This window comes from Rhincodon typus, chromosome 20 (assembly GCF_021869965.1).
Source record: "Rhincodon typus isolate 14 chromosome 20, sRhiTyp1.1, whole genome shotgun sequence".
Classification (NCBI taxonomy): Eukaryota; Metazoa; Chordata; class Chondrichthyes; order Orectolobiformes; family Rhincodontidae; genus Rhincodon; species Rhincodon typus.
In genome coordinates this window covers 36,190,468-36,212,436 of record NC_063351.1, presented here as the reverse complement: position 1 = coordinate 36,212,436, position 21,969 = coordinate 36,190,468, and the positions used below count along the sequence as shown (strand labels likewise).

The following is a 21,969-nucleotide window of genomic DNA, read 5'->3' as shown; positions in this document are numbered from 1 at the left end:
TGCAATGATGGACAGTAAGTTCACAGAAAATTGATACATCAGGGAGAAAACATGTTTGAGGCAACATTCAAAAGACATGTTGGTCTTTGTTGTTTGAACGTTGAATTGCAAAATGACTGATAGCAAATTGTGTTTTGTTGAGCAAATGTTCTGAAATTCCAACATATGTGTGAAGAAAAACAGCATTCGTATCTATATAGACAGACGTTCGTTAACTCGAACTTTGCATTGATGGTTAAAAATCTGCAAACAAGATCAAACAAAACCGATTCGTTTAACCGGTTGCATTTTGCCGCATTGTGTTTATTATATATTTGAAATTCCAGACAGATTTTGACTTGATGATATTTAAATTCTATCATTAAAGGGTCATCTATTTGGTACGACAGCTGTCGGCAACGTTGCATTCTTCATAATATTGTTATTATTTTGAAGTAGCTTGAAGTCACTTCCAGGGAAAATGTAGCTAGCATCACAATTCACGCTGTAATGTATTAAAGGCTATTATAAGTGCGTGTTCCATATCGTAAAATTATCAACGCCATGTATCGATGTAAGAATAAAATGTAACGCACTAACACAAAGATAGGCACAAAATTAAATATGCAGAACATAAAAACAGCTCTTTTCCCGTTTAATGTACTTTAAGACCAAGCAACGCTACTAGGAATATTTCCTTTTGTAGGGACTTAGGAGGGTGCTTCACTGTTTGTTGGTCAGAGAAATATTTCCCACGTTTTTATATGCGATGGATAACACACCACAGTTGGTTCCATTGGGTAGAGGAACTAAAAGTTACTTACTTTCGGAATTGCATCAATTTCCCACATTGTTTCAATTAGTGCATAACTATCAGATTGTGTTACACATTGTTGTTTATAAATCCGTGGGATTGCAAATAAAACCGGTTCGGGACGGTGTGGTTACAAAGACAAATGTGCTTAATGTAAAATAATTACTGAGCGCGATTGAGGATCAGGTCCTTACAGAACTGGTACTTAGTAAGCTGACAGGAGAGACCGCAGATGAAGAGACCAAAAAAGAGCTCCCAAATCGTTTAAAGCGGTATTTGGGTTTGAAGACTATCTAGTTTAAAAAGTTGTCGTAACAAAGGTTGACACAACGTTGGCCACATGAGTCTAACTGCAGTTCATAATGCCTTCAACATTGCTTGTTTTTTGAATTGATAAAATTTAGGCGTCGTCTAGAAGTTGTTAGTTAAATTAGAACTGATGTTTTAGGGTTTCTTGACACAAATATAATCAGTCAGGGGACTCGCTGGATTTCATGAAGACTTTCATCAAGTGTGAGCTCACCATCTGGTTTAAAGAGTGATACCCTGTGGCTCATGTAATGTGAATTGTATATTAATAAGACGATGCAAATTCTGTGTCTGTGTAGTCGTGCCTCATTCACATGGTCAACTACCCCAATTGGTGCCTTGCACCGGACATAATGCGGAAGGAAAAATCGCTGCGCCCCAAAACGGTCACAGCCAAATCGGCAGGTGTTGGCCTTCATTAATTTCTGTGCAACACGCCCTTCCCGTCCTTGCATCCATCAGCCTGCCTTTGGGACTTGTTCTTCAAAGATTGTATTTATTTATTGAAAGCGGGTGCCTAATCACAGGTGTTTGCTGTTGTCTGCTATTGCAGTTGCGTTGTGTTAAACAGTGACACGCTTGCTTGAAGATGAATGAAATAGGAGCTAAGTCCTGTGTCCCTACAAATCTGATATTCATCCTTTGTAGGTGACAAATACGTTGTGTATCCTGGGCGGATTCAAACAGTATTATGTTAACCCAGGAGTTTGTATAGCACTGTGGACGAATTAGGTATACTGTCAATATCTTGCTCCATTTTTTTAACAGGGGGAAAAATAAAGGTTGTTTTGATTGAGAAGAATCAATTAGTGCGGTGTCGTCTCATTTGAAAGAATGCATTGCTGTATTGTTCTGTTTGTGGTGGTAGATTTAGCAAAGAACTTCGGCGGGGTTTTACTTGTTGCGAGAAAGTACAGCCATTGCGATTGTATGTAAGGTCCACCCTTAACCAGGCCGAATCCGTAGCTCACTCGCTCGCTGCAGTGATTGAGATCCAACTTTCAAATTCATAGGATGAAAACTTTTGTCAAATTGATTTAATAGTCCATACACAAAGGGGTGACCAGGAAGGATTTAGCCCTGCTGTTAAATCGCTCATTCGCTGATTTTAATGTTAAAACCCAGGAAACCCCAATTAAAATGTTTTTTTTTCGTGCTGGCAAAAATGGGACGAAAATATTTCATTTTTAAAGGCCATCAGTCCCCCTCCCCCCTCCACGCACCCCCTTTCCGTAATCATCTATTCTCATTAAAACGATAAACAATGGTAAATCCCAATCCATAGACGAGTGACAGCAAATAATTTAAGGTATCTGCTGGGGCAAGGAATGAAAGAACAATGAGAGATCGATCTTTGTGGGGGTTTGTTTTAAAGAAATCGGGAGTGGATTTCTTTTGAGAGGGACAGCAGCACCATGGTGATCGCGGACATTCCTCCTGTCGGTGAGCAGCGCTTGTATTGCGGGAGCTACGGGCGGAGGAGACCTACATTGGAGCTCCTCAAGCGGCCCCGGCTTCCTGTGAATGGGTTGAGTCCGACATGTGGCCTTTCACCCCGCCCTACGAAACACGACCATGCAAGCCACACTCGGCGAATTGTTTGTTAATAGTCCAATTAGATAATTGCCATCTTTCACTCTTTCCCCCATTTCCCATAAAAGAATGAATGCGGAGAGCAGCGTGAAGAGGGCTTCTGCCCCGCGAGGTGACAAGCAGGACTGGAGCGTGCTCCAAGCAGCCATCCATTTACTTGAATTGATTCATTGTCGGATAATCAATGGTCTTATTGGATTATTGTCCATTCGAGGTACCCAGTATATTGTTGCCCTAACAATGAAATAACTGAGGTGAAACTTTTCATTTAGAGAATCTTTAGTTAGGATTTTCCGGACTGGCTGTTTCCTGTGGATATATTTTGAATAGACTTTTCTCTCTCTCTGTCTATCTGGGCAGTCCTAAAGGTGACTCAGGCTCACTGCTCTGAACGTTCAGTTCAAGGGACACCAAGCTCAAAGGAGTTCGGGCTTTAGAGATGGCTGCTTGCGGTGCTAATATTACACCATGAAACTGCTCAGAACTTTCCTCAAACTCTTAACTCTCTGACAAGTGTATTTTCTCGCATTTGAGACCAATCAGTTTACCGTATTTAGCTGCCTGATTGAAGGCGAGCACAGAAACCATCTATTAAGATCTGATATATTATCCAAACAAGTCTGTGTATTCAGGGGGTAACGTAAATGCCGGGCCGTAAAATTACCCATAATCAATTGAAACGGCAAGTGTGTACGTACTATGTGCCTGGTATTTGTAGATCTCCCACAACAGTAAATCTAGAAGTCTGCAGCTTAAAGCACTATGTAGCAGAGTGTTGATCATTTGGCATTTGGAGCCGGACAACCATAAAAGAACGGCCATCGGTGAAAGCAGTGTTTCAATCGAACAGTCGGAAACCACCCTCGTTCAGAAAGCGAACTTTAACGAGAAAACAGCAGCTGCAACAATAATTTGTGCAATACCCCCTCCCCCCTACACAAAAAAGCCCACAAATATTGTGGCTTGCATTTTTTTTGCACTACGTTTCACTAATATTCTTCAATGGAAGTCAGATGCAATCGAGAACCAATAATGGAAGCGGAGTCGAGCAAAGGTTTGAAGAATGGACTCCGAGAAGGAAAAGAAACCAGCTCGAATTCACGGGATTCTCACGGAAACCTCCGGAATTGTTTGATGCAGGACCAGCAGGAGACTTTCTCAGCTTCTGCAGTCTCCGATGACTGCAATAAAACAAAATCTAGTAGTAGTGACCCGGACTATTGTAGACGAATTCTTGTAAGAGGTGAGCGCGTTTACATTCTCTCTCTCTGTCTGTCTTGCTGTTGTTGTTCAGTTTTAAACGGACTTGTCCCACTGGTTTGGCCCAGCTTGAGCTTTCTATGCACGATATAAAATACTATTTTACGTTTAACACCACGTTGTTATGTACCTTTTACAAAAATGATAGCATGATCTGCCGTTTACTGTAAGCCTCACAGGGAGGATGGAACAGTTTATTTTTTTTATTGGAGGCAATTTGCTTCGTGTTTTTCCTTGTTTATTGGTTACATTTCTGAATTCTTCCAAGTGTAGGGGCGAGTGTTTGCATCAGAAAACTGTGCGGGATAACCGCTTTAAAAAAACGAAAGGAGTGACATCTCTTTTCTGTAATTTATCGTTTTTTTTAAAATTGTGTCTGCTCGGGCTCCGATTCCTGCACAACCCCCACCCCATGTCTTACTGGCTTTAGCCAGCCGAGCTCTCTTTGCGCTGTTACTGTTTAGCTTGGTTCTCGATTACATCTGAATATTTCAATTTTGGGGAACTATTTTGTATTCATTAAAAATGCGCTCTGCTAAAGGAAAGTAAGTTAGAGGTGTACCTCTGGCGAGTGAGGTGAATTTAGACAATTCATGGGAGATCGATGAAGTCTGATTTCCCTTCCTAACAAGGCCAACGATTGGGAACCCAAAGACAGGATCTTCCTCATGCAGCTATAATGGCTCTGTGACAAGGGCTTTAATAAACACCTTATAATTTATCGTATAAAAGCTACAAATATTGGCAGTCGCTTCATGAAAAAGACAATCACTAACGAAGTTAACAGCCTCTTGACTACAGGCACGGTGATTCTAGGATTGAACAGAGTTAATCTTGATACAGTTCGTGAACATACATCGTCCTCATGAAAATATATTTTGCTCAAACCAGCTACAAAGGCAAGCCTAACATAAAATGGCATTCATTCACAAAAGTGTAGTTAGCTAGCAACTAGACTTGAGCCCCCTTTTTTTTATTAAATATGTCCATTTGTTTATTTGACGTCAAAATTAACTGTGGGCCATCTGCATTTGTGTCGCTTGAGTTTAGGAATTATTTGTGTGATATAATTTACAATTATCGCGGGGGATCCAGTTCATGGACTGTGCTGGTCACAATGCATATGCATATAGATAAGCAGACGAGTGATTTGCATTGTTTTCAGACTCATTGGTTTACCTTCATTAATAGAAAGTTAAGTACAATTGTCCATGTTCTTTATTTGAAAAAATGTGAAAGAATTGTGAAAAATTGAGAATTTAATTCGCTTCCTATAATGTTGAAGCGTTGTAATTGTTGCTGGTGTTTATATTTCTGACTGGAAGCCGTTTCTCCTTGGTACCGAGTTCTTATTTAAAAAGTTCACTTTAAGTTCTATTATGTATTAATCTATTGTCCTGATTAACTGCTGTGGGGTTGTTTATGCTGTCAATAACGAAGAATAACAACACGTCTGGTCGGTTTTTTTATATGATAGTTATTAATGAGACAATTACGCCGTGTTTAAAATTAACGAGGCAAGGTGAAGGGAAATCTAATACATATTTAATTATATATTTTACTTTAAAAATACTTCTTCGACATTCAAAAATTATGTGATCGTATTTTGATGTTCGCGTTTCCAATAGTCTGATATTCAAGAAATTCAAGAAACTGTTTATCAGTTCCTCTCAGAAACTAATTCTAATCCATGTATTTCCGACTGGTTTCCGGATCAATTGTAGACGCAACTGACTCTGCCAGAAACGAAGTGTTCTGAAATGTAATCAATGTAAACCGAAATGTAACCATTTCTGGTCCCGTGCTTCCAGTTACGGACAGCTTGATCTCCAGAAACAATTAATTCTTTACTAGTCATGCTTTAACTTTTCTTGCGATTCCATTGAAAGTACGACTGTGCTTTTATTTTATGCAAACCAAAGTTTGTTTGTCATCCTAATATCGTGTGCAACTATGTATATTTTCCAATAATAACTGGGTTACTGTATTGAGAGTTCTGCTTTGCTCATATACGCCCCTTGGTTGTTTTGAGGGATAATCGCGCATCATGGATATTAAACAAAGGTAAATCTTTAAATCGCAATACATTCACAAAACAGGCTGCGCGTTCTAGTTTGACGGTCATTTTATTTATCATTTCATAAAAATAAGTCATTTTTTCCCGCTATGATCATCTGCACGTTTTACTTTGAGTGGAATTTGGCAGTGTATACAACTGAACGATACACGTGAAGTGAAGCAACCAAGGATATGTAATAAGGTTTATAAACAACTTAGAAGCCAAGTGACCACCAGTTTTTTTCAAAAATCGTTGCCATATAAAATCGCTATATTTTGGTTAATTTTTGTTGGAAATCCTTCAATATGGATCTCCAAACACAGCTGTATTTGATCCTATTTCGATTTCCAAGCATAATAAACTGTCAGCTTTAACGCTATTTAACAAAGCAATGCATGACGCGTTTTAGAACAAAGGTAGGATCTTATGCCACTATGTTTGGAATGTAGCTTGTAATCTTCGACTGCCAAAATCGATGTCAACTGCACAATTTTGAGAAGGCTTGCTACTTAGCTACTTGCTGTAGCTATTTGTTATTCTAAAGAAGTTCTATAAATAGAAATAGTTGTTGCATTGTTTGAAGCGTAACGAACAATTGCATTTCCATCCCGTAGATGCTAAGGGATCCATAAGAGAAATTATTTTACCTAAAGGATTGGACCTTGATCGGCCCAAACGCACCCGAACGTCTTTCACTGCGGAGCAGCTGTACCGCTTGGAAATGGAGTTCCAACGTTGTCAGTACGTTGTGGGACGCGAAAGAACGGAACTGGCCCGACAGCTCAACTTGTCAGAAACTCAGGTAGACAAAGACAGTCATTCACAAACTTATGATTGCATGGCCTTGTAGTTACTAATTGTTGCACTCACTTTCCTGAAGGTACGGATTGGATATATTGGAGTAAATACATGTTATCTCCTCTATCAGTAATTCATTTTTAATGTGGTGTATTCATGCTTTCTAACTCCGCAGTGCTGGCAAGAATTACTGCAATTTAGTTGGACGCAAACTTGGTTTCGTCATTATTAAACCAACCATGAATAGCCCTGTCTGGTTTCTTAACAATCTTAAAATGTGTGGCCTATGTTAGCCAATAAAGATGATAACTCTTAAAATGTGGAATAATACTGAGTGTTTTCAGAATATTTGCTTGGGAAGCGATTTGCCTCACCGTAAAATACCAGTACATTTGCAATTTACCCTGTTCAGATAATTGAATTAAGTTTATTGGATTCGAAATGTAATTATTTATTAATAGGCGGGTTGTCCCAGTGATTTCAGGTGGAGGAAGTCTAGGGCTGTTGAACCAAATTATTTCTGTGAAGTATCGGGAAGACTAGAATTTTTCGAATTACGGTTATTTGGGATGTAAACTTGAACTGTTGTTTCATGTAAGTTTAGAAACTTCCATTTTGCAACTTCGTCATTAACTTATCCACCAGAGAATTTACTCAGTGTTACAGCATAGCCAGTATAATTGTAGGACGCTTTGTACTCAGAATCAGTGTTGAGATATCTGAGTAAACATCATGAAGGTGAGTGGTTGGCGGTAGCTGGTTGTAACCGAAGAACAGTAAAAATTTGACATCAGCCTATTCAGTTTTCCGACCGTATTGAGTTATCAATTTCATTTTAATATTTCCAAATGTTCAGATGCACTGAATAACAGATAGGAGGCTTTAGTAAGTCCTAGATAACCTAATTTGTTTATGTAATGGTGTGTTAGAAGTAACATTTGAAAAAACAAATATTAGCACTTCCAGGTTTGCATTTAGTCTTAAACATTAATTTTTATTCAATTTACGTGTGTGCGTTTGCAATAACGTAAGCTAGAATAGCCATTTTTAGGTTTGTGGCAGATACAAGTCTACGTTGAAGCATTGGCCTAAATCTAACATGGGGAATATGTTAAATTACTTGTGTGTATTCATGTAATGCACTGTGTGTTATAAAAACAGGTGAAAGTCTGGTTCCAAAATCGACGCACGAAGCAGAAAAAGGATCAAGGAAAGGATTCTGATGTTCGCTCGACCGCTTCCGAGACGGCGGCAACATGCAGCGTGTTACGGCTCCTTGAACAAGGGAGGCTACTGTCCCCGCCGGGGCTATCTGGTCTCCTGCCCTGTTCCTCCAGCACCCTGGGCTCAGCTCTGTGTGCCCCCGTAGTGGGCCTTGGCACCACGCTGGGCACCTCGTCACTCACTGCGGGAACATCCGGAGCACCGACACTGACTACCACCCATCCCGGACACAATGTTTTTAGTATGCCGGTACCGTCTCTTCTCGGTACTGTAACCACCAGGCTCGCCTCGCCCATAACTGTAACCGGGTCATTGACAGGGAACTTGCAGGAATTGTCCGCTAGATACTTGAGCTCTTCCGCTTTCGAGCCCTACTCCAGGAACGGCAAAAGAGAAACGATGGACAAAAAAATAATGGACTGACAGAAATCTTCAGGAAACGGCATTTTAACTGTTGACCCGTGAGGCTGAATTTAAAAATATTGAAAATTAATATTCACATAGCCTACATAAGTATGGTCAATTCCCAATTCGTTCAGTTTAGAATAATTTGTAAAAGGCAGAATCAACCATCCACGATATAAATTGTGATGAAATTGTTAACTCTCACATTAGTTTTAAAGCGGTCCATACTGCAGCCCTTTAAATACTAAACATCACAGTAACTGGTAACTGCTGTATACGAATTGGCAACACAACCCAAACAACTTAGTTTACAAAAAAAAATCGATTATCGTTTGACCTAGTAAGTAGGACAGCATGATTTTGGATATTTTTGAATTGCAGCTTAAATGAGTCAGCCAGCACCAACAAGAAAAACTTTTTTTAAAAAAATGTTTGGTTTATCCTGAAGGATCAAAAAAAAGTATTTGATGTTCATGTTTCCCGTTCTAGCTCTGTTAGGTACGTCCTGAATGGCAATTGTTCAGTGTCTGGTCTTGTATGAAAAGTGTATATCGTTTTGAACCTGTGCCGCCAAACTCCAGATGTTCTGATGTATAGCTTTTATCATAGTATAATAATTTCAAAGAAGCAAAATCTGAAACTGTATTTTATTGTAAATTATTGATTAACGTCCGTGATTAATAGACTAATGGTTTAATGAAAAGACGATGAGTGTATTTAAAGTTTAATAGAGACAAATGAAAGCCCTTGCTACTAACTTGATCTGTATTTTGTCGTTTGTTATCTTATGCATGTCGTAAGAGTGAAAATATACGTGAGCCTGAAATGTTAACAAGGTGTGGTTTCTCATTCCTATCAAAAACAAGTTTAATATGGAGTCTTGATGATTTGACAAGACCGTACATGACGAAGCCTGTGTGTACAAATGCATAAAATATTGTTAAGTAACCATATTTAAGACAGGGCACATCACAGTGGGCTTTAGTATTTAAAAAGATAACAACGTTAATAGCGGATGTCATTTGCGGGTCTTCATTCATGTGTTTTTTCCCCATTGTACCATATTAATTTAGGAATCACGTGATAATCTTGTTTTTGGTCATTATCAGTCATCAAACCCCACACCTACAAGATTGAAATTGCTAAATTATCTTCAATATAAAGTGGTAGCCACAATGATTGTTGTTAACGAAGATAACCATATAATCAAAAAAGAGCCCGGTCCACCACTTGTTTTAACTATAGATGGGAAAGCATTAATCGCAAACAATAGGAGGTTTACACATCTTTATGAAAAGGGACCCGGCCATTGAAATCAATAATAGTACAGATTCAAATAAAACGTTCTGATGTATGTTTCTATATATTTAACATTTACATTATATACACACGCGTGAATATTATGTACGGTTTATAGATAACTATGTAGAAATCAGAGTTCAATATGAGTTTAATGAGCAAACACATTTTGACGAGAAATAATAGTGTTCGGTGTGTGTTGACTCCCTGGTATCTGACGTCAGCCTCTTGTCCTAATCACCACAGTTACCAATTTCCAACACGCCAGTTAGTGCTCCAGCAGCTTTCAAATTTACTGAATATAAATATTGGCAGATGAGATTTTTAACAATTATTAAAAAGTGATACAAATATTACGACTCCAGCATCAGAATATACCTAATATTCCTGTTTTCTTTAAGTTGCAATAAACAGGATCTATTTTACGTTAACTGCCAAATGCATGCAAACTGGAAAGGATTGTACTTCAATTTTTGTTGCTTGCTTCGGGAGTTATTAATTACAGATTTTTAAGAAGGGGGAAGGTGACATTTTCTAATCAACATTTGATATTTTCACCAAAAAGCGGGTATAATATTTAACCTAGAAGTCCAACAGGTTACAAAGGACCGTTCTCAGCATCGCACCTTACCAGATATCTTGAAAGTAGTCTGTATTTGGCACATGTGAAACTCTGAAGATTTGTGATTGCGAAAAAACAGAGGACTTATTTTTAACAGAGATTCCTGCTGCAGTATCAGAGTTATTCCAAAGATTCTCCTTGGTTCGAACTACACATTTAAGACAAGTTCAAAATTATACGCGGCATTTGCCCTCTCCAATTCATTGCAAAGAGCAGCCAGCCTTTACAAACAGCTATTACTCACATATTGTTAAGGACGCAAATTTTCGCGCTTTTTATTCCCGATTCCTTCACATTCAATGTTTTGTTACATTTTGGGATCGATTTTGAAAACTATGTAAAATTACAGGCAAACGTTAATTTAGCATATTTTAAATCAGCTTCCTTCATGGAGCCAAATGTTCTTTTCGGGTGAGTTCAAATTAATGGGGGGGGGGGGTGAGGTTGGGTGGGGTGGTGGATAACTCACTTCATAGAAGAATAACAAAGAAATGAAAGAAAAGCTACATGCAGTTAAACTGTGTAATTCCTTTTCATTTGACTTAAGTGGGGTGTACCTGTTGCCTGTGTCACAATATAGAGAGAAAAAACATTCTCTTTTTTGGTGCCAGTCTAGCCACAATTCTAACACTATGGGAACAATTTAATGGCTTAATTCTTTTAATGTCTCTGAGAAATTAGAGGTGAAGCTGTACACGATTTATGTCGCAGTTTGTAACCGCACTGTGACAGACTGGCGTGTTCAAATTTTGCAATAATCTTATATTCACCCGCGCTAATATTGATTTATTTTAGAAGATTTTAAGGGAGTTTCGAGGGCTGTGCTGAACGGAATTTCACACAATTTTCCTGATAAATACCCGATGTTCATCGTTTATAATGCCATGGCACACTGAAACATTCACAGATCTCAAATTCTTAAATAAGATCCAGTCACCCGTTTCTCATTTGATTTACAACCCCAATTAATAGCTTGTCTACATTAAAGACCCTGAACTGTAGATCAATGTAGTCTAACCGAGCACTGACACTGTCTGTGTATGTGTATGTGTGATCTGACCGATGTCAATGCTTTGTCGAACAAACCTACACCTGCATTGTAAAACTATAAATTCGCATTTGAACAAGACATTGGGGTCTGTGGTTCAATTAATCAAACTAGAACCAGTTCCGGCACTTTGGATTTCACGTTGTTTAGTGGCAATATACGCTCGAATATTCAAATAATGCCACTCTCTGAATAAAAGCACATTGATTATATTGTCTATAACTAGTCAGCAACACGTGGTCCAGAATGGACTGAGTCAAAGACTGAAAGATCCTTGTTTAAATTTATATAATTCATTTTCAGCCTTGCTCAGATCCTCCTAACGCAGCGAAAATGATCAATTTCTGATGTAAATCTGACCGGTGATGCTCTATAGGACACTGTGGAAAATAATTTCGTTTTGTTAACCCGCCTCTCTTAAAATGTACTGTTTCGCGCACTGCTGAATAAAACAACTTTATATTTGTTAACAGTTTGACTGGACCCGCATGTACAGCAGGGGAAGTACAAAGGGGATGTGTCGCTGTAACTAGAATAGGATTGATCCGAACTGTATAGAAATAAAAGTCTTAAGTCTGTCGTACTTTCACAGGTATTAACCACGAAACTTGTTAGAAACGACAATCTTAAACTCCGTTTATTTATTGATATGTACTTTATAAATTGCTGCGAATTTGTCCGTCTATTCGAAAACAAAAGCCCATGTTGGTGGTTTCTGCAATTTGCAAAAGCGGAGTCTGCCTGTAGTGTCCATTCTAGAGAGGTCGGAGTTTATAACTTGGTGAAACGATACAGTTTAATGTTGGTCGCAAACGTTTATTCTAATCACATTTTTAGAATTTCGAGAGGTAAACATGAAATCAAATTGTGATATAAAACAGGGGACTGCAATGTTCATGTAATTGTTGGGAGCGAAATACAAGTCTCCTCAACCCGCTTTCTCTCATGGGAATTTCAGCTTCCACCTATTATGTCGCTTCTGCTCTGCATTTAGAAATATTTTTCCGACCTATGCCTTTTATGAATTACAGAGATTTCTAATACTGTTTCCAATTAAAATAAAGTCAAAAGATTATGAACGGGCAAACGTCTATCAAAAACAAAAACACGCACTCAGAGACATTATTTGTTTCACGGAGACTGTTGTATTGACTGGTGTTTTCGATTACAATTAACATTGAGCTAAACATCTGGAAACCTTACAGCCTGATGTTTAACTACCTGGAACGTTATTGTGCTTTCTTCTCAAAGCAGCCGGTGCTTTGGTAACGTGCGTTACACTGAAACCTATACCTTTAGGTGACTGGGCATGTTTTAATATCTAACGGAATTGAAAGGTTTATGAAGAACAAATCAAGACCTTACAACAGTCCATTTTCTCCGTTTTTTGAAGATTTGGACAAATGAGGAAAAACGGAGCTTCTGAGTACATGTACATTAATTATATTAGCGGTCTGGAACGTATTTTATTTTGGAGGTAGTGTTTGAATATTTTCAACTTTCTCTTTGCAAAATGAACGTTGGTATCTTCTATTGAGAAATTTCATTTTATGAAAAAAAGACAATTTATGCATTATGCATGAGAGGACTGTTTGTACACTAGCAATGGTGGAAAACTAACAACTTTTCTAATATGGGCCCTCAGCCTCTCCCAAAGCAGGTCTAGGGTAAAGTTCAAATCCAGCTTCACGCGAGGAATCGAAATGGCGTCAGTGTGAACTTTCTATGCCTGACATCCTTCAACCCATTTGATCTCCCACATTATAACAATGACGACACTTCTGAAATACTTCATTGGCTGTAGAGCGTTTTGCTCTGACCTGTGGTGGTGAAAAGGGTTATGATAAAGGCAAGATTTCTCTCTCTGTGTCTTGAATGAGGTTGTCAATTTATTAAGGTGTAGTTTTGTGGTTTGTGACGAGATGAATTGAGGCGGCAAAAAAAATCTCACAGCGGATCCTTGCAGAGTGGAAAGCAGGAAATTCTATCTGCCTGGATTGAATTCAAATCAAAGATTCTTAATATGTGAACTCACTGTGTCAGCCTCCCTATCTTATAAAGCGTTTATTTGGAGAACACCAGATCCAAGCCAAATTAAACTGTAATATCTCCTTTCATATCACTATTAATTCTTAACTAATGCATTTAGACAGATATTGCAAACGTGACAAAGAAAGATTGACAGAGTCTAAAAGACCATTGCACAGTACTCCTATGGAAATTCAAATTCATGTTGAAAATACCAAAAGAAAGCTCTTCCATTGGACTAGTTGGCAATTTTCACAATACATGGCTCATTAAAACACCACATGAAATATGGTCTTTGTTTTATCAGTGATAGTCAGGCAGATTTACAGCAACTCAAGTGGTATTAATAACTGACCACTCAGCCTCCCTCAGTGGGACCTGGAAGAGTATGATTGTCACTGGGGTCTGAGATTCTCTCTGCTCAGTGCCAGATAATGCTGCATGTGGTGATCTAATGGGAATGTTGGACTGAGTTCAGTTTTGTCCAAGAGCCATATCCAGCTTGTGAGCTTTGACAATCCTTATGATGCATATATTTCTTACAAATGATTTTGATGTTTGAACTTCACAACCTGACAATGTGAAAATTGATGGCACTTAGCACCTGTGTATTACTTATATATTAGAGCAGCATAATCTCCTACTACCTGTAACTTCATATACATGTATATTAAGGGGAGCAATGTATTAAACCCAATGGCCTAGTAAGTCCGCATATAGGTGATCCTCAGTGTTGCACCAGGAGGGTGGCATGGTAGCAAGGGATTCTATGATTCTATGATTGTGGGCAACTATTGAACTCAGCTTCTCTGCTGAGGTTTGTAAAGGCAGAAGGTGGAGTTTACAGGCAGGGGCCTTTGACAGTTAGAGATCTGCAGGCTCCCTGTGGCACATAGTCCAGAAATGTTACTGGCCTGCTATACGCTAAGAAAAAAAATTGGGAATCATTACTAACTCTCTAAAAAAAAGTTTTAGATTTTTCCCAAACATTTTGGTCTTTTCATTTTGAAAAGCCTAGGTTCCAGCTTTGGTCTCACTTCTGGCTTCTTTTTGGGTCAAGTATCTCTGTTGAGACTGAACATACTTCTACAATTTGTGTGCCAAATCTTAACTGACATGTGGACTGGGATCTTTCAATTTAGGGAGTCCCTATGCTGGCTAAACTATGACTTGACAATTAAGGTATATGGCAAGACAAACTGCCCCTACAATGCTGTAAAAATGTAGGGTTGATTTTAAGTTGCACCATTTGGCAGCAATGGGATGGTAGTGAAGTTAAAATTATAATGCACCAGTTAAGCCTTCTTAATGGTCCACCTCCATAAGGTGATTGAAGTATATAAGACCATGCATAGTCTTGACAAGGTGAATACAAAAAGGATATTTTTTCTTGTGGATGAATGCAGATTTAGAAGGCAGTTTTAAAAATAGAGGGTGCACTTTCAGGACAGATATGAGGATATATTTTTCTTTCAGAAGGTTGTGGGACTTTTGAATTCTCTGCTTTAGAAAGCAGTCAAAACAGGGTCATAGGATACTTTAAAGTCAGACGTAGATAGATTCCGTTAAAGAAGGCAATCAAAGGTTAACAAGGGTAAATGTGAATGCGGAATTCGATATATAAACACATCACTCATGATTTTATTGAATGGGAGAGCAGGTTTAAGAGACTGAATGATATACTTCAGCTCTTAATTTTCTACGTTTGTATAGTTTCTGTGGCTTTCTGCTGTGGATATTTTCTAATCAGCCTGTTTAGAGATGAAGCGGGTGAAACTTGAACCCACGTCTCTTGGTTTAGAGGTATGGGCACTACCATTGATTTACAACAACCCCAGGGCCATCTGCTGTGTAGCCCAGGGAGTCACCTGATTCAGCTGGAAGCTTCATTACATCAGATCTACTGCAATTTAGAAGGACATCTCAGCAGAATGAATGCAATGCACTCACAGTGAAACTGAATGCTGAATAATTTGGGCCACTGCTCCCACTTTTCTGTGATTGCTTCCCTGGACATGCCTGCCTGCTAACAGTAACTGCGACCAAGTCACCCATTGTGGTAATAACCCTGAGACATTGTGCTGCAGCAGAATGCCTGTTTAGGCTATGCAGCTTACTGGCTGCAGGATATCAGGACATGGACTGCAAAAATAAGGCCTAGACAGTGTTCCATCTTGTTCCATGTCTTGAAAATCTATTCACGTTTTTAAACTTCTCGTCAATGCATAGCATTTTGCAAGCGAACACAAATTAATTTTATACATGTTCTAGAATTACATATAATTGATGTATTAAAGTGTAGACATAAGGCTAAATGCCTAGAAGTCAACATCACGCATTGTGTCACACATTACAAGAATTAAACATTAGCAATTTATAATCATCATCCAAACCCTAATATTCTCCTTTTTTGTTACTATTCTGTGTGTTGACTGCAACCATCAGTGAACTCCATTCTCTTGGTCTGTAATGTTATTTATGCAAGAGGTTACATTTTAAAAAGTTCTATCACGGAATTTGGATATCACTTTGTTGCCCATCCCTAATTCCCTTTGTACTGAGGACAGTTCAGAATCAATGATATTGCTGTCTTGCAGGCCAGATTGGGCAAGTGTAGCTGATTTCCTTCCCAAAGGACTTTAGTGAATCATATTGGCTTTTACAATAACAATCAATGATCGTTTCCTGGTTACTATCACTGAAAGTAGCTTTTAATTTCAGATACTAATTAATAGAATTTTAATTCCATTGAGCCCATGTCGAAGAGTGTTAACCCCTGTCTCTGGCTTAGCTTACTGATATAACAACGATATCATATCTCTCCTGCAGATTCCCTGAAAGAATTTTAGCAACCTGAAGAAAGCTGTGCCAGATTTGTGTCAAAAATTCAACCTTTAACGTGCTTTGTATATGTAGAATCCCTAACCCAGCACATAATTTCACTCCCTATGTGAGAAAATTGCTTAAAAATTCCACAGTTCATGCACTAATTGACTGCTGTTAATGTTTCAGTATGTACAATTGAGATGGAAAATAAACCACAGCTGGAAATATGTTGTTATACAATTTGGTCCTGGTTTCAGATGCTACTGATTTACCAAAGTTCAAGTAACAATGAATGCTAATAACTCAAAACTTATGTATACCCAAACTTTTCTGGATTTACTCACAGCTATGAAAGTTAAAAATCCAAATTATTGTATAACGCTTACCTTTTGGAATTTTCAAGTTTAATACAGAATGCAAATGGAAAATTATTTGGCTAATCCAAGCTCAATATATTTTTCTGAATAAAACTACACAAAATCCATGGCAATAGGTGATCAGACTTGGAAAATACACTCTACTAGAATGAGTAAGGTGAACCCAACCTGGGCGGGCTGTAGCACTACAATTATTGTCAGTGCAGTATGGAGCATGTCAGCACCTTACATGCAGGTTGTAATTTGCAGTAACCTGTAAATGTGAAATGAAGTTTATTGCTGACTACTGTTATTTGATAAATTAATCAACATGGCCCTTTTATTTCCAGCTAATGTGGAAATAAATGTGAACAATAGTGAATAAGATTTCCTTTCCTGACATGGTAAACCCTGATCTTCCAATATAAATTTGCTGGCATATGAGTTGTCTGCACGATGATGTCAAGTTCCAATTAATGCTCTTTCACTCACATGAGGGGAATATGTGATATGGTTGTAATATCACTAAACTAAGCCAGAGACTGGGATTAACTCTTAAAAAGTTAAAGTATGATATTAAATATTAAAAACACTCCAAGTTTCAAGCAAAAACACAGAACGTTCACAGATGCACAGATTACAAGCCCAGAGGATAGTTTAAGTAATTCAAATTTAAGTAGTTCAAATGTGTAAAAATAGGTTGAGAGAGATTGAGACATACCTACACAGGGATATTGTTTCTTCAGCATCTTAGTTCCTGTTGAAGTCTGCAGAGAAAAGGTTAGCTTTTTGTCACACACTTTTGCTGCTTGTCACACTTTTTTCCTATCCAACTGGCCAGTTACCCAAAAATGATCGTGGTTAGTGGATTCTTGTTGCCTAACATACATGGCTGCATTCCTCTGGGCAAATATCTTTCATTGCCAAAATTCCAATATTTAAGTCATTACATCTAATGGATTTTCCTCTCCCAGATGAGAATCCAGTTGATTGTCAGGAGGCTTTGTTAATGGGGTAGGAGATTGTTTTTATAATTTCTCCAGGAAATGTGGGCATAGCTGGCTGGGCCAGCATTTATTGCCCATTCCTAATTGCCCAAAGGACAGCTGAGAGTTGATCTGAAGACATGCGTAGGCCAGGCTAAGGACACTATGTTTCCTTCCCCAAAGGACATTAATGAATCAATAGTGATTACACGATTATCATTAAGCTGGCTTTTTAAAATTCCAGATTTTTCAGAATAGATGGTCCCTATTTATAGTCCTTACATGTAAGTGTTCCCAGTGAAGCTTTGAGACAGCTTGTCTCCATTTCAAAGCCTTTGCAATGTACAAGGTACAATGATGAAAAAGCTCAACTAGCTTTGATTGATTTCAAGTCACAGGAATTATGACTTCAATCTTAGAGTCATAGAGATATACAGCAGGAAAACAGAACCTTCGGTCCAACTCATCCATGCCGACCAGATATCCTAAATAAATCTAGTACCATTTGCCAGCACTTGGCCCACATCCCTCTAAACCCTTCCTATTCATATACTCATCCAGATGCCTTTTAACTGTTGTAATTATACCAGCCTGCACCACTTCCCCTAGCAGCTCATTTCATACATGCACCACCCTCTGTGTGAAAAAGTTGCCCCTTAGATCCCTTTTAAATCTTTCCCCCCTCACCTTAAGCTTATGCCCTGTAGTTTTGGACACCCCCACCCTAGGGAAAAGACCTTGTCTATTTACCCAATCCATGCCCTTCATCATTTTCTTAACCTCTATTAGGTCACCCCTCACCCTCCAACATTACAGGGAATATTTTTCAAATTTAGTAAGGAGTTTTCAGCCAGTAAATTCAAAATACATTTTCAATGTAAACCTACATGAGTTTCAAACCACTTTACAATCAACTAAGTACTTCTTGTATTGTAGTCACTTCCTAGCCTGTCCAAAACACTGAATATCTCCATTATGCATTCCTCTCAGTGGCCCTGGTGAGATACTGAGAACTCAAGAAATCTGTGCAATGGCTGTTAAAGCCAGAATGTAGGATTAAGTTCAAAGGTAATGGAGTGCTTGCAGGCTATAATTTTCCAAACACCAAGGTGCAGAATACCACTTGCCTGCAAAATTGCCAGGACACATCATTAAGTGGCAGAGCCAATATCAGGATGGCAATCTGGTGTGAAAATTGGGTCATTTAACCCGATGCCATTTATCGGTATGGCAGGCGTCACTAGTGGGATATTGCATGGATCAGTGCTAGGACCCCAACTACTCACAATATATGTTAATAATTTAGATGAGGGAACAAAATGTAATATCTCCAAATTTGTAGATGACACAAAATTGGGTAGGAAGATAAGCTGTGACGTGGATGCGGAGATGCTTCAGTGTGATTTGAACAACCTGAGACCTGGGTGTCCTCACAGACCAGTCACAGAAGTTAAGCATGCTGGTTCAGCAGGTGGTCAAGAAGGCAAGTGGTATGTTGGCTTTCATAGCGAAAAGATTTGAGTAAGGGGCAGGGATGACTTGCTGCAGGAAAGAGTCTGGGAAACCTCATGGTGAGGTGTGCAGGCAGAATGTTGGGATGCAGAAGGTATTGTAACAGGAGGGTACTCAATATATAAGTGGAGATGATACAGCATCAGAGGGAAAAGGTTCATATAATAGGGATGGTTGTCAATGGTGAGCAGCACTCTGGCTTATAGGTGGGATGGTTGGAGGCTGGTGGTGGTTTGAACAGTGACCCTCAAGATCTGTATGTTCACCTCACATGCTTGGGTTTTGAGGGAAAGGAGAATTGATGCAGACAGATTAGGTGTGGATTTGGGATTGACAGGGAGGGCTATCAGGAAAGGAATGTTTAATTTGGGGGTTCATCAACATGGTCGAAGCAGAGCCCAGAACCCATGTGTGAGGAGTAGGCTCTCATTGCCTCACATTGTCCTATAAATAACAGTGCACAATGGAAATTAAATGAATGCAAACATACACCCCCCCACCTATGCCCAAAATGGACAGGGTAACTGAGGAATGTAAATTAAAGCAATGTGGGGTCCTTCCAAGTAAACACACACCCACACAGTGAAGGTGAAATACATTTGAGAGCTCAACATTCATACTGAGCTTGTGGCATTAACCTACTGTGTGCAATCCAATGCCTTGTCCCAAGCACTCCTGACCATTTCATACAAGTTAAAGACTGAATCCTAATAATGCAGTGATGCAGTGTGTACCTGGAAAGATGGAGCCTAGTTTCCAAAGTTGCAGGCATTTGTGATTCACCCATTGTGTGCTCATGATGCAGCAGCTGTTGACTTCACACTTTGGTCCATGGAACATCATTTAAGGATAAGAATTTAGAACCTTCAAAGCTGCCTTTGCAGCTACACAGAGACTCGTATAAACAGATGATAATTGGAAATGAATATATATTTATAATCAACTGTCACCTGTACCACCAATGTGCCCTAAAAAGGTCTTCTTCTTCTTTCTCTCCTCACTAAATGTCAGTTCATCCCTGGATCTGTAAACATGGTCAAGAAAGCTGACCATACGATGAAGCCTATTGGCGTTGCAGCTTTGATTGGCTGATCCCTATATAGTACAGACAAGCTGTGTTTCCTTGGGAGAGGGAAGCGCACTATCCTCAGTTTAATCTCCTACAGGCCTAAAGGTGACAGGCACAGTGAATGAGACAGGTCTGGCCACCTCAGGCGTATCTTGGAAGGAAGCATTAAGGGGCCTTTATGTGATTCCTCCTCTGCTGACTTACACTGCCTGTCTCTTTGTGATGAAGATGTACCGAAGATCAAAGTCCCCTGATTTCCTTCCCGTTGATGATGGGACCAATGGCTTGGTAATGGAGTGCAGGTCCTTCTGCATATCCAGCAGACTCAGACTGCAGGACCCGGCTTTACAGGGTATCTGCCAACCTCTCTATAGAGGCAGGCAGACAATCAAACGTTAGAGGCAGCAGGGTCCCCAAGGCATTGCTGCATTCCTGTAGCTGTTTCATGATAGTGGCAATTAACTGTCCTTATTGAGCATTTGTATGAAGTGACAAATCGTTGATACCATGGGCTCTTCTGCCTTGAGTTCTGCAGTACATGGTTTCTAGCAGTCCTCTAAAAGTGACCTGGGGCATTTCTTCCTCATCCAGCTGTGACGATGTGGCAGTGAAGTGCTCAACAATGGGTGTTCCTGATTATACTCGCTAAAATACTGACTGAAGTGTCAGTATCTGAACTGATGGAGAGTGCAGGTGACAGCCTTGCTGGTGCATTGTTTAAGGGATTTGTGGTTACTTCCTCAGAAATATTGGAGGAGGTGTGAGGCCATGACAACCCTCTTTCCTGCCAAGCGTGTGGACATGTTGCTGGTACCTACTAGCCATAAAAGAAAGAAGGCACTGCAGATAAGGTTTTTAATTTATAGCAGGTGAAAACTACATTGGCAATGAGGCTAATGTGAGAGTAGCATGGCTTCTAACTTGTTTGGTGTGACATGGATATTTTGGCATCTTTGCAGAAGCAGACCTAATCCTCTCTGGCTACTACAAGATCTTATCCTCATATGGAGTGAGGAGACAAATGTCAGGTGCCCACCACCTGTCCTGGATATTTTGGCCTTATTACTGGCTGTTTTCTCATGTAATGAGGTAAAGGGAAGAATTGAGCGAGATAAAAGTACCTGGTTCATCTGCTAGTGCTTATGCGAGTGAGAGAAAGGTTGTGAGGTGACCCAAGTGAGTGAGTAGACAGCGCAGAAGGCATGCAGGGTTAGCAGGGTGAGGGGTTTTGTGGCTGAGAGGGATTAAGGGAAGATGTTGCATGAGAAAGTGAGAGAGGTGCAGCATGAGCTTTGATGGGACATGGACGTAGTAGCAGAGACAGAGTGAATGTGACGTAGCAGAGAAAAGCTGTTGACAGTTGTCTTAGTGGAGTGCAGATGATTACTGAACTACTTCCTACATTGGTGGGTATTTTGCCTGATGGTTGAGATCGGCCTCATTAGGGGCATTTAAGCGGCTATTAGATAGGCATATGGATGATAGTATAAGGTAGGGGTGGAGGTTAGATAGACCTTAGGATTAGGGTAAAAGTTCGGCACAACATCATGGGCCAAAGGGTCTGTACTGTGCTGTACTGTTCTATGTTCTATTACATTGACCCAGGTTTTAACCTTGGTCTAGGCTAGCAGGGCTGGAGGGAAGAGAAGTGCCCTCCTCTGTACCATCCATTCACCAGGATGTCAAGGGCCCCATTGACAAATCACAGCACCAACTTTTCCTTTCTGCCATGCACAATGGCATTTCAAAGATGTCATCGGTACCAGGGATGCTGGCATGCTG

The 21,969-nt window shown here is 39.5% G+C and overlaps 1 protein-coding gene across 1 annotated transcript; it reads left to right on the top strand.

Annotated features, from left to right (window-relative positions):
• Positions 1-2,809: 2,809 nt before the first annotated feature.
• Positions 2,810-9,255, top strand: vax1 (ventral anterior homeobox 1). Its single transcript, XM_020532942.2, has 3 exons — positions 2,810-3,938; positions 6,629-6,816; positions 7,974-9,255. Exons 1-3 carry the CDS (start codon positions 3,698-3,700, stop codon positions 8,457-8,459), a joined length of 915 nt encoding a protein of 304 aa, XP_020388531.2. The 5' UTR covers positions 2,810-3,697; the 3' UTR covers positions 8,460-9,255.
• The last annotated feature ends 12,714 nt before the right edge of the window (positions 9,256-21,969 follow it).